The 12,337-nt window shown below is 50.9% G+C and overlaps 2 protein-coding genes across 2 annotated transcripts; one reads left to right on the plus strand and one right to left on the minus strand.

The window, feature by feature from the left end:
- Nucleotides 1-1,737: 1,737 nt before the first annotated feature.
- On the plus strand, nucleotides 1,738-2,844 carry ASPACDRAFT_41544 (uncharacterized protein; the record flags this gene model as incomplete). The annotated part of the gene is made up of 1 exon (XM_020200956.1): nucleotides 1,738-2,844. The coding sequence occupies one exon, from the start codon at nucleotides 1,738-1,740 to the stop codon at nucleotides 2,842-2,844; it is 1,107 nt and encodes a 368-aa protein (XP_020057619.1).
- A 1,561-nt stretch (nucleotides 2,845-4,405) lies between these two features.
- fphA (putative sensor histidine kinase/response regulator) lies at nucleotides 4,406-9,032 on the minus strand. Its single transcript, XM_020204872.1, has 3 exons — nucleotides 8,873-9,032; nucleotides 5,168-8,820; nucleotides 4,406-5,099 (listed from the first exon to the last, which is right to left on the minus strand). Exons 2-3 carry the CDS (start codon nucleotides 8,717-8,719, stop codon nucleotides 4,803-4,805), a joined length of 3,849 nt encoding a protein of 1,282 aa, XP_020057620.1. The 5' UTR covers nucleotides 8,720-8,820; nucleotides 8,873-9,032; the 3' UTR covers nucleotides 4,406-4,802.
- Nucleotides 9,033-12,337: the final 3,305 nt, after the last annotated feature.

Here is a 12,337-nt window from a genome sequence, read left to right on the forward strand (position 1 = left end):
CCCCTCTCCGCTTCTCTTCCGTCTCCTCCAAGGTTATTTACTTCCTACATTTTACTGGTTGTACAATCCACACTCCATACTCGACACTTTTCGCCCCTCCACTTGAGTCGGTCTTCGTTCTTTGTTCATGCTTTCTGTCAATGACCACACTCCCATTTGCGCCTGCGCCTGCGCCTGCTACTGGCGATGACCAATTCCAAATATAACTCAGCGGACGTTGCCTCGTCACCGTGTCACAAGCATGAGCATCTGGACCTCCGTCGGCTGTCTAGATACCCCCGTGGGTCTGGCTTAGGCAGATATCAGCTGGCAGCGTTTCTATGAGATCTTGCTGAGTTGGAGTTCTGCCTGAGTACAGGAAAAGTGCTTCCTCCTACCATTTCTCATTTGGAAGAATGCCCTAGCTTGTTGTATCTACGAGATCCCACCCCGCGGTTGAGGCCCAGGGCACTCCGTATGCATAAACCGGCTGCAGCTTCTTGCGTCTTTTTGGCCACTCACAACAACCTGCCGGAAATCATCTCCTGCGTGCTTGGATCAGTGGGGTTGACACTAACCCTCCTCTCATAGGGAGGCCTACCCAATTACAAAGAGTTCACAAGGGTGTAATGCGACAGGCAGTATTGCATTGCATGCTACTCGAGTTCAAACAATAGCCAGCGAGCTTAACCCTGGAGATCGAGGATCGAGTCCCTGGTTGACAGCAGAGCTAGCCGCATTCAACCCTGAAAGCCTGCTAGCCAATTTGGCATCGATCAGCAGGGGTCTGCGCAGGGATCAGGCGAGGGAGGGCGACCACCGTAGACCCAAACATTGTCGGGGAAGCCACCAAGTCGCCGCCCACATTAGCTCTGTGGCATATGCCTCTGAGATGTGAGGGCCTAACCATGACTGAGAATCTTTCGCGGTTTCTTTGTCTGAAGTTCTGGCGAGTCGAAAGCTCGACCACATAGGCGGTTCCAGACTCGCGAGACTGCCGCCACCAACCACGGTATGGGACGGCAATAAGCTTTGGCCAATTCAGAGCAATGCAGTAGAGCGTGACGGAGCATGCAAGGGGAGCTCTTCGCTCTGATTTCAGCTTGCCAGTATCGGCAGCAATTGATTAGGTAGATACGACCAAGGCCCGACCTACCGTCTGCTGAATGGTTCGCCACGCTGGGAAGTATCAGTTTACGCGAAATCACCTTCGGCCATCCTCGCAATACGTCGAAATGGAGTCATTCATGTCGAGCAGATGCGTAACTCTCCTACCGATAGCATTTTGGCATCTAAGTGGTCGATGTTCGGCGGTCGGAAATGCATAGTCTGCATTTGCTGGGTAGAAAATCGAAGCTACCATACTTCGGATAAAGCAAGCCTTCAGCCATCGCTACGGACAAGCTTGACAGCTACCCTTGTCAAAAGCATGAGAACCACGGTATGGAAAGGATCAACCAGCAGTTCAAACTGCCCGATTATCGGTTGCTCTTGACGCGACTCAATGGAGATCACTACAGTCCAGGATTCTATTAGCTCAGCACACCCATCATGTGCGGTAGCGCCTGGGCATCGAGCCAGATTCTCTGTTGTTTTGAGACTTCTTTGTTTAGAATCTATGAGGCCCCAATGCCTCAAAGCTTCGGCTTCGACTATAATATCCACATACCTATTTATTTCGCACTATTCCCTGATGAACATCTTCTTGATATCAGAGAGCATGATTGCACAATAAACCAAACATTAACCGAGACAATAATGGCGGGCACGATTCAATTGATCCGCACTGTATCTCTTCCAAAGACCTTCTTGCTTGCATGTTTCGTGGCGGTTGCCGCGTTTGGCTCGATTGAGCTCCTGCTTCTGATATTTGACTTCTTCAAACGTCGCCGGGGGTTGTACTTTTGGAGCCTGCTCTTATCGACCCTGGCCACCCTTGTCTTCACCGTTGTCATCACACTTCTGTGGTTTGCAGTACCCCAGGCACGCTTTGGTCTGGCCTTCGTCATTGTGATATGCTATCCCACCCTTAATGTGGGCAACACCCTGGTCATCTACTCGCGGCTTCACCTCGTCACCAGTGGCCGCAAGATCCGATGGCTATTTTGGATGATCATCATCAGTTCGGTGGTGTTTCTACTCCCACAGGCCATCATCGTCGTTATTTCCGCCTCTCCCGATGGCGGACATGTCAGAAACCTTTACAGAACCTTTGAGAAGCTCTCCGTGACAGCCACCTGCGTACGCGAGATGATCGTGGGCGGCGTCTTCGTCTGGGCGACGGCGCGCAACCTCAAGCCCCTGATCATGATCAAGGGCCGTGAAGGGCGCAAGATGGTCTTCTATCTGATCGTCGCGACCACTATGATGGTTGTCACCGACATCATCATCGTGGTCGTCGTCCTCTGCGGCCAGCTCTACATTATTTCTGCGCTGACAGCTTTTTTCTCGGTCCTCAAACTGAAGCTGGAGTTCTTCAGTCTGGGGAAATTGATCCGCCTGATTCAAAGCGCTCCGGGCGTCTGTCATCACCAGGCAACTGAGGGCAGCTCCCTCCGCTTTAACAACTCCCACGAGGTCGATGGCCTGCAATTCAACGAGGGGTCTGCGCGCAGCACCGGCGCGCAGTCCGGCCAACAGCCAAGCTCGCAGGAGACGACCCAGACCCACCAAGAAGTGACAGTCAACCCGAATAAGGCCCCGGAGACGCCCTCGTCACCCGGGACGGGCGACTCGATGGCGACCACATCCCGCACGCTGTCGACTGACCCTCTCGTCCACGGCCGACAAGACCTCGAAGCCCTCGAGCCCACGCTCAGCGCTCAGCAGCATTTCACACCGCGAACATGGAGCAACGCAGTATGAGAAGCCGTCGGTGTTGGTTGGCGTTGATGTCTTGACGCTCTTCCTCGTTTCACCGGAATATGTAATACAAAAGGTTCTTTCGTGTCGCACTGGTCTGCAGACCTACTTTTTCTTCTTCAGTGATGACTATACCTTGGAGGGATGGACTCTTGTTATGTATCATGTAGCCAAGAACGAGATTATCAGCCTGTTTCCCTGTATGCTATTAGATGTCCCCGTATGTTATGATAGACCATATGTAATATGGTCCCAATACTCTTCTGGAGATACATACCCACCCAAGATATTATGATCCCCTCCACCTTGGCCCATTTGCATTCACCTTCCCTTACACATTCCTGTTGTATCAAGTATCAAGAAGACAAGCAAGCTAATCAACCCAAATAAGCCATTCGGCACCCCCAGCCTCGCCCATCAGCAATTCCACTGACCTCATCCACCTAATGATTCTTCCTTCCTTCCTTTCTTTCCCGAACCCCTCCCCCTGTCAGCTGCAAGCAACAAACCTCCCCCAGATCTTCAAATGATTCATTACTTGGCTCTAACCCCCTCAGACCAAAAGTTCACCAGTCCTTCAGTCAAGGTGGAAAGCCTCGGGAAAGAAAAAGGATGAGCATACAGTCCTATCTCAGCGAGGAAGGCCCGAAACCTCGAAAATGGAAAGGGAAGGATGAATCGAAGGTCCGAGGGCCTGGGACCCTATCTTGATGGAACAAACGCAAAAAAAAAAAAAGAAAAAGAAAAATCAAAAGATAGCAAAAGCAAAAGCAAAACAAACCAGATAGACAATAGATAGATCCTTCGAATCCTCCCCAAAATCGCGCGAATGGGAGGCGGCCTGTTCTATACTCCAGCTCTATCCATATTTACCTCGTCTTCTTCGTTTTATTTCTCGGAAGGAAGGGATAGAGAAAGACACACAGAAAGAAACGAAAAGGGAAGAAGCTGGAGAAGGAAAGGTGCGAATGGCATGTTTTTGTGTCAAGCTATTGGGAAATTCCCTAGGTACAGTACAGTACAATAAAGGAACCGCCTGGGGATTCGAGGCATGCATGTGTACATGTACATATCTGGACGGGGGAGGAGGGGGGGGGGGCTGCTACATCATGAAATACAGAGGGCTTACACAAGGTTGCGTGAGAAGGGGGAGAGTGACATTGAGCGTGAAGGTATAGATCCAATCGAAACCGAACAGAATACGAGGAAGAGGAAGGGTTTACAACCGGCGGTGACTATAGTTTAAGGTCATGGAAAGTGAGTCACATTCTTCCTCGCAGAGGCCAATGGCATCCAGCCAAAACTCCAATCCGAAACTTGCCCATCTTATCTGCATCAACGGACTTCCGAAACAACCCGTAACTCCAAAAGAGAATCCTAATAAACGTACACATACAAAGTCCCACACAAGACACAGAAGACTAGAAGGCTGAGGTGTATTTGGAGCGGCGCAAAAGCTGTAGTAGTTACTCGAACGAAAAACATGTAGTCGAGAATCAGAAATAAGAAACAAGCCCTGGCCATTGATGGTAACAAGAAATGATAAGGCCCAGTCCAAACTAGTGGGGTATACAAGAAAAAGATATATGGTTTGAGTGACAGCGGTCCCAGAAGGCAAAAAAAAAAAAAACAAAACAGAAAAAAAAGGAATCTCGGTGGGATAAACCCAGGTGTAAATGCAACGAAATTTTCATCATTATGACTTTGATAACGTAATCCCAACAGGGATAAAACAAAAAGATACGAAGATCACATGCTTCTGGAAACAAAAGGCATCGTAACCGGTCATAAGATTTTCGTTCTTCGTCATATGGAAGGATAAACGGGTAGGGAGATGAGAGGGTTTCCGGAATCATATGGGTTGATATGATCGGAGATAGAAGAGTCGGTAGGAGTTCGAGGACGGAAGTTGGAGGGGAATAAAGTCGGAGGGTAAGCGAGCCGTAAGGGCTTGGGACAACCTAAAACCAGCCCCCATTCTCCCAATCTCCAGGCCGGTAGGTAGCATTGCTGCGGGCTTTCTGGTCTTCCAATCCATTGAGAAGCACATTAAGACGGTTGAAGTTGATGGGCTTCATTACCCATCCATCAAAGCCTGCACCAACATACAAGGGCATGTCTTTTTCAAGAAGTGAGGCGGACACTGCAAATATAGGCACCCGGTTGTTGGCTTCTGCGATCGGGGAGAGGGAGCAGTTCGGCTCCTTCTCGAGCTGGCGAATCATCTTGGTTGAGTTCAGACCGTCGACGATAGGCATCTGATTGGAAAAAGGCAAGAAAGTCAGAGTGGTGCATATCGTTAGATGGGAGATGGATCATCGCTTACCTGTATGTCCATCAACACAAGGTCATAGTGCGCAGGATCAGCACGGAATGCCGCTGCGCATTCCTCGCCGTTGACAGTCAAGTGAACAGCGTGGCCGGCCTTTTCGAGTCTTTTCTGGATGATCTTGCTATTGATAGGATCGTCTTCCGCCACGAGGATACTATAGACGCCGGAGGGAGTCTTAGGCTCGGAATCCTGAAGGACCGTTTGACCCTTCGATGGTTGCGTGATAGGAGATGCGAGCACCTTTGTATCAGGTTGTGAGGACTCTGCGGCGTCATCTGCTGACTCGGTTTGGGCAAGTTTGGATAGTTCTCGGATAGATACGCCAGCAAGCTTATCTTTGAGGCTGTCGATCGGAATTTGATTGGGATGTGATTTCTCAGCACTATCAGCTCGCGAGCTGTCGCCGCTACGTCGTCGGCCCTCGTGAGGAGTAGTTGAGCTGTTATCCACGAGCACAAATTCTTCCTTCGCCTGGAAGGGCGTCGGACTATCAGTATGAGCCGGAATGTCGGTCGGCTCTAACTCCGGCTGCTCATGGCTTGCGGTCACGAATTGGAGTGAGATCTGGAACCGGCTTCCTTTGCCTTGTTCTGACCGGACACTGAGCTGACCGTGCGTGTTGCGGACGATTCGCGACACCAACGCCAAGCCCAAGCCCAGGACTCCCTTTTCTCCTTCTCCTGCGTTCGCCTCGGTTGGATTTTTGGGATGGCGATCGAAGAAGTAAGTGTCGTCGTCGTTATAGGAAACTTGTTCAAGCTCTTGAAATAAGGTTTCGAGCATGGTCTCAGACATCCCGCATCCCGTATCAAGTACTGTCATTTGGATGGTGACGACGTCGGGCTCTGGGGTGACAGGAGCGCGCCAGAGTTCGACAGTGACCTCGCCCTCGGTCGTGTATTGGACTGCATTAGAAATGAGGTTGCTGATTGCTTGTCGCACGCGGCGTTCGTCGCCTAGGACCGTCCGAGGAATGCCTGGATGAGTGATCACAGTATATTTGATGCCCTTGCGTTTAGCTTCCCCTTCAAACATGGCAGTCGCCTCCTTGAAGATCTGAGGTAAATCAAAAGCCTCGTCTTTAATGAGATTCTGGCCCTTTTCGGTGTTGGTGAGGTCTAAGAGATCGTTGATGACGTAAATGAGAGATTTGGAGGCAGAATATGACTTGGTGAGATTGTCGCGAGTCTCGGTATCCAGAACGCCTTCAAGGGCGATCTCTAGGTAGTTAATGATGGCATTCAACGGGGTCCGGACCTCATGGGCGGAGTTAGCCAGCAGTAGCTTCGTCAGCTGCGATCCCTCCAGAGCGGCTTCTTGCTGTCGCCAGACCTTGATAAATTTACCATATACAAGGCAAAGAACAGCGGCAGTTTCAACTTCCGACTCGGACCATTCACGAGACTGGTCGATCACTGTTTCGCTCCAGACCTGAAAACTCTTTCGGGGCTCCAAATGGCCATCTTTGAATTCCTTCTCATGAGGATTGCCGCCCCATTTAATCTCTGTCAGCTGGCCCTTGCGGAAAAAGACAATGAAGTCCTTGCCATCGGAAGAAAGCGGCACATAGAGCATACCCGAGATATGCTTGAAGCCTGGAAGATAGTGCAAATCGGGAAAATCTTTCGTTACATGATGCGATGCAACCACCGAATGAAGCTGACGCATCTTCAAGAACTCTAGTAAAGCCAACATTTCATGAGATTCGGTTGACTTGCCCAAGATTTTGGTTTCGCCGCGGATTGAAATAGCCCCATAATCCGCATCAAATAACTTGAGCATATCATCTGACGAGGCGATGATATAACCCGAGGGATTTGCATCGGTCGGAATGGTGTTGATCAGCTTACGAGCTTGCAATCGTGAAGTGTAGGAAAGACGCTCAATATTGCGCGAAAGGGTGTCCCCGATCAATCGACACATTTTGCGTATAGGAAAAGGCACCCTCATAGCTGCGTCGCCGTGGGTATGGCATGAGATCAACCCCCATAAGTCATTGGGGCTGTTGATACTGATGGACATGGACGATCGAACGCCCATGTTGGCGAGGTAACGGATGTGAATAGGCGACATTGCTCGTAGATGGGCATGGGTCAGATCCAAAGGCGTTTCTAGATCCTGTGCGCTGCGGCAGACAAGCCGCGAAGTTAGGTGGTCCCGATCGTAAAGTAATCGAACTTTATTTATGCGATACAGATCTCGAGCTTGTCTGGGAATATCCGCAGCGGGGAAATGCAGCCCTTTATAGAGATCTTTGGTAGTCCGCGGGTCAACCAATTCCGCCACGACGGTACCGTTATATTCGCTATCGAATTGATAAATCATCACACGATGGAACCCGGTCAATTCCTTCACCAGACCCACTGTAATGTTGAGGAGTGTATCGAGAGTTTTAGCATCTCCTAATTGATCCTGGATTTGACTGACGATGCTGAACACCTCCATGGCAGCGGCTTCACCGCGTCTCCTGCGGGCATTCCGTAGGACTCGTAGTGGTTGGCTAATATTGACGGTGCTGCTCGCCAGTTGTTCGGGGGTGGGATCAAACCCAAGAGTATCGGATTGGGTCAGGGGCGTTGTGCGACCGCCCATGTTGAGAGGGTTGAGCCGGTCATCCTCCAATTCAAACTCGCAGATGATGACCTCTCGTTGGGTAGGGATCACATGAATGGCGCACCAAAATCGTCGGGGACGTCCACTTCGATCGTTCACCGACAATATGAACACCTCCGGCCCGTCCGCACTGGGATCATGGCCTTCATCACGAACGAAGTCGACATGATCAAGAAGAATGTCCGCCTGATCCTCCGACAACAGGTCACAGAAGCTCTCCAGGGCGAACAGACTGCTCGGGGAGTGGTCTAGAATGGCCTCTGAATTTTCGCTTGCGACCCGAACTGACAGTATGCCATCTTCGTCTTCTCGCATGGCGAGCAATACTCCGAAGCTTTGCACCGCCCCCGGAATGTGGATGGGTTCGTCTTCGCAAGCCATGAACGTATCGGGCGTGTTGCCGGTGATCACGGCGTGTCCGCCAGCAGTCACGACATGCTGGAAGCGGGAGGTGACATGCGTCTTGTTCTTGTCCACCGGCAGTAGTGCCCCGTTTGAATCGACAGGCACCCGTATGCCGGCGTCGGAGTTACGTGAATGGCCTTCGGATGGTTGTTGGGAGGCGTAATCGGAGGTTGACGGGGTGTACTGAGGTTCGCTACTACTGGCAGCTGCCTCGCTTGGTGGGGTAAGGACGGGTTGTGTGCGAATTTGATCCCAGGTGTCGGAATCGATGATCGAGTAGGATCGAGCTCCGCTTCGAGACTGCGTGGAGCTAGTCGTTGCAACGGCTTGAGACGGACTGGTCGGAGAAGGGTTGACGGACACGATCGATCGGATGGGGTATACTCTATCTGATCCGCCGACGCTCGTATCACGACTCAGATCGGGACTCTCTGGGCTCGAACCCGATGAGGCCCCGTGGGTGTCAACCGCTAAATCCGTCCGCGGATTGTCGTCGACATGCTGCCCTGAGACGGAGGAGGGATCCATGTTTGCGACCATCGTCAAGATTCTGAAGAAAGGATGGCCGTGGGTTGATGTAGGATCTTGCCACGGAGATTCTCAGCGCATTGATGAGAGATACTCACAAGCTTACATCAGTCAGTGGTGTATTCGGGTGTGCGAGATGGGACCGTTTCTTACAAGCGAGCCAAGTATGACGATGGACCGATGATGCACAGATGGACCCTGACAGCGGGTTATAGCGGTGTCCTGCGCACAATGATTGCAGCAAAGTCTTGCCCCAAGATGAGCAAGCCTCAAACGCCACAAAGCCCTGGTACAAAGTAGAGCAAGTGCTGACACACAAGGGAGGGGGGGGGAGGAGGGGGGGAGGGGGGATGGGAAACGGGGGGGAGGGTATCCCGTTCCTTCACGTGGGGCTGATATTATACTAGAGACGAATTAATTAGCGACTCCAATCAGTCAGTGGCGACCCCGGGAAAAGCGAGCAGTAACCGATTGGTACGAATAGTATTAAGAACATCGAAGGCAGGATGAGGGAAACCCACGACAGCTAAAGCCCAGCACGCGATGACGGGAAAGGAGGCGAAGAGGCGAGTGGAGGAAGAAGGGAGGGGCGCACGATGGCTTGATCAATGATGCAGGCGAGAGGGTGGGGGAGAAACTCTTATTGTGTAAGGACGGGTGCTGTGCAGGAATAGCTTGTGATTAACATTAAGGTAGGGAAAAGGTAGGGAAGAATTTGAAGTGACGGGGTCGAAGAGAATGATGTTGACGTTGTTATTGTGGTGGTGGTGGTGGTGGTGGTGTTATGATAATGATGGAAATGATGGTGGGAGTTGCCTTCCCAATATCTTCGCAGGAGGTGCTAGTGTGCTGTTGAAGTGAGAGTGAGAGAGAGAGGGAAGGGCGATGGAGAGGGGAAGGGTGGTAGTAGGTAGGCAGTTGGAGGCCTGAGAGACCAGGAATATTAGGTTGAGAGAAAGAAGCACACTCACTGAGCACACAGTTCTTCTTCTCGTTCTTCTTCTCAATTCCAATTGTTTTTCAAAGAGTCTCGAGTCTTCTTGTCAGACGTGCCCAATTTTCCGAGTCTTGCCAGTCTTTCCACACTTCAACAACCCCATGGGTGAGTGACTGACTTGGAGTGAGTTGGAGTGACTTTGCGCTGAGATTTGATGGGGAAAACGAATCAACGCGGCCCGGCCGGGTGGATGAGACGCTCGATTCGGTTTGGTCTCCAGCCGTTACTGCACCAAAAGTTGGCAGCACCAATGAGAATGGCAGGAAGCCTGGTTCGACCCTCGCTGTCGCTGGGAGAGTCTGGGAGAGGAAAAGATCACCTCCAATTCGATCGGATGGCGTTCCGACAAATCAGACACCACTTTTTGACACCCCCGTGACGGCTGGATATGATAAAGCCGAATGAATGCACTGCTTACCTCAGCTGTCCGCTTTGCGCTTCTTTCTATGGTACACAAAAGGGAAAGGGAAAGGAAATGGAAAGGAAATGGAAAGGCAATGGAAAGAGAGAGGCAGAAAGGGAATCTCTAGACCGTAGTATCACTCGAGTCCCGACACTTGCTAACAGTCCTCCTCCCTGGGAAAGTTTTCCGGTGTTGACCCCACGATTGGGAATTTTTGTGCCCTTGTGCAAATGGCCGAGGAGGGCCGGCCGCGAACTAGGCCTGAAGTTATCTGCTCCCCCGAGCCGCTCAGTGGAATGAACAGTTTTGATTGACAAGTAACAAGGGGAAGAAAGAAGGGAGAGAGTCTTGCTCTTTTTTTTTTTCTCTTTTGCGTTCGTCTTCCTTTCACAGCTACGGAGGAGTTTTCTTCGGATATTCCGCAGCTTGAGCCAGCTCGATCGTCTCCAATCCTTTTCCCAGGTGGACAACTTCACAACATCTTCAAGTCAAATACCAATGCTCTTCTTATACACCTCCAATCCAGCAGGCTGAACACAAGGAGGCTAGTAAGTGTTCATGTCACAAGCCTGGAATGGCAGGCAGGTGTGGATCGCCATCATCGCCATCATCAACATCAAGAAACAAACTTGCACGACATGATTCTTGGCTCCCCCTTTCTTCTAGCATAGTCCATTTTCAATACTTGTGTTTACGAATTTGCCAGAAAATTCTGCAATCCTCGTCGCGAATCTCGATAAGACGGGTGGGTTTCTGCTGCCCTGCCTTGTCTTGTGGCCCGAGAGGGGAGAGGGGGGGGGGGGAGATCATATTACCGTCAGCTCGGATATGCTGCAGCTGGTGGGTACGCGATTGAACGATCTGTCTTACAAATAACATAAAAAAAAAAAAAAAAAAACTAGGAATTGCCGGGAAAAGCTAGTTCTGCGCCAACTTTCTTTTGTCGGCGAGTCAATATCTCCGCGGGTGAAGTTTTCCGCTCCCTCACCCCCAACCCCCCTGACCTTCGACTTGTAGTCAAAACAATAAGACTTGACTGGCTATGGTGGACCGCCCGCAGTGGGCAGAGAACGGGAAGGAGGAGGAGAATGGGGGTGTGCTTAAATGCTAACCGATGCAGAAAGAACCTGCCCTGAGAGCCTAGACACAATGCTGGACAAAAGCTTGGTTGACCTCCTTCCTCCCCCTTTATGACTTGAGTACGAATCTGTCTTTCAACTTTTGTGGTAGGTAGGTTAGTATGGTGGTTTTCTTCCTACCGGTAGTTCCCACTAGTGAAGCTGCAACCGCTGAACCCGAACCTGGCTGGCCTGGAGTCGAGACTACCTATATGACCGGTATTATTACTCAGACTCCTATGAGCGGATCCGATTCAGGTTCCCTTCAATCCCGACGCTAAGGATTTCGATTTCGATCTGTCCACCCTTCCCGACGGCTCGGGCTCGGGTCCGATGCACTCGCCAGCGCCGCCGGGCCTTGACGGTACTTTTGCATCATTTTTTCTTACTGCCTCCTATCATTACTCTGTCAGTCCACACTCCACAGTAGTAGTTTGCCATCTATGGCAAGTTATCTCTCTGCCTAAATCCACCCAAGGTCATCTTCGGCAGCCTCTTTTTTGCCCCAAGTTCTTCTACGAGTGAATATAAGGAAGATCAAATTATCAAATATGACAGATGTCAGACCGTGTAGATAGACACGAAGATGCAATTGGATTGGATCTAAATTGGGTATATGCAAAGCACACCACTAGATTTACAGAAATGATATGTACAATATGACTGGTGCGAAGTCTATACAAGGTATACACAAACCGGCTTCTCGACCGATTGATTCTTCCCGTCGCTCAATTTGGGCAAAGGCGGATGCAGTAGCCATGCCCAAAGAAGAAAAGCGCAGTCCCAGTCATGTCGGCGCTTGGGCCAAGAACTGCCGCAAACCTGGGCGGCATGGGGTTCGGACCGAAGCAATCGGGCAAACTAGGCCACCCAGTGGGCACGCTTGGCGAGTCGCCTTGGGAAGACATTCCGCTCAGTTGGCATGGTCAATTCCTGAACACCTGATCTGTTTAGGGGTTCGAAAAAATAGATCTCAATAGCCACGTCGCATCCCCAGGAACGGCTATGACAGGTCACAGAGGGATGCAGGTCAAAGCCCCCAAAACGTACTTGTGTCTCACGCTTGAGTGATCAACTTCAATAGTGGCCTGTGCCATACA

This window comes from Aspergillus aculeatus (assembly GCF_001890905.1).
Source record: "Aspergillus aculeatus ATCC 16872 unplaced genomic scaffold ASPACscaffold_5, whole genome shotgun sequence".
NCBI lineage: Eukaryota > Fungi > Ascomycota > Eurotiomycetes > Eurotiales > Aspergillaceae > Aspergillus > Aspergillus aculeatus.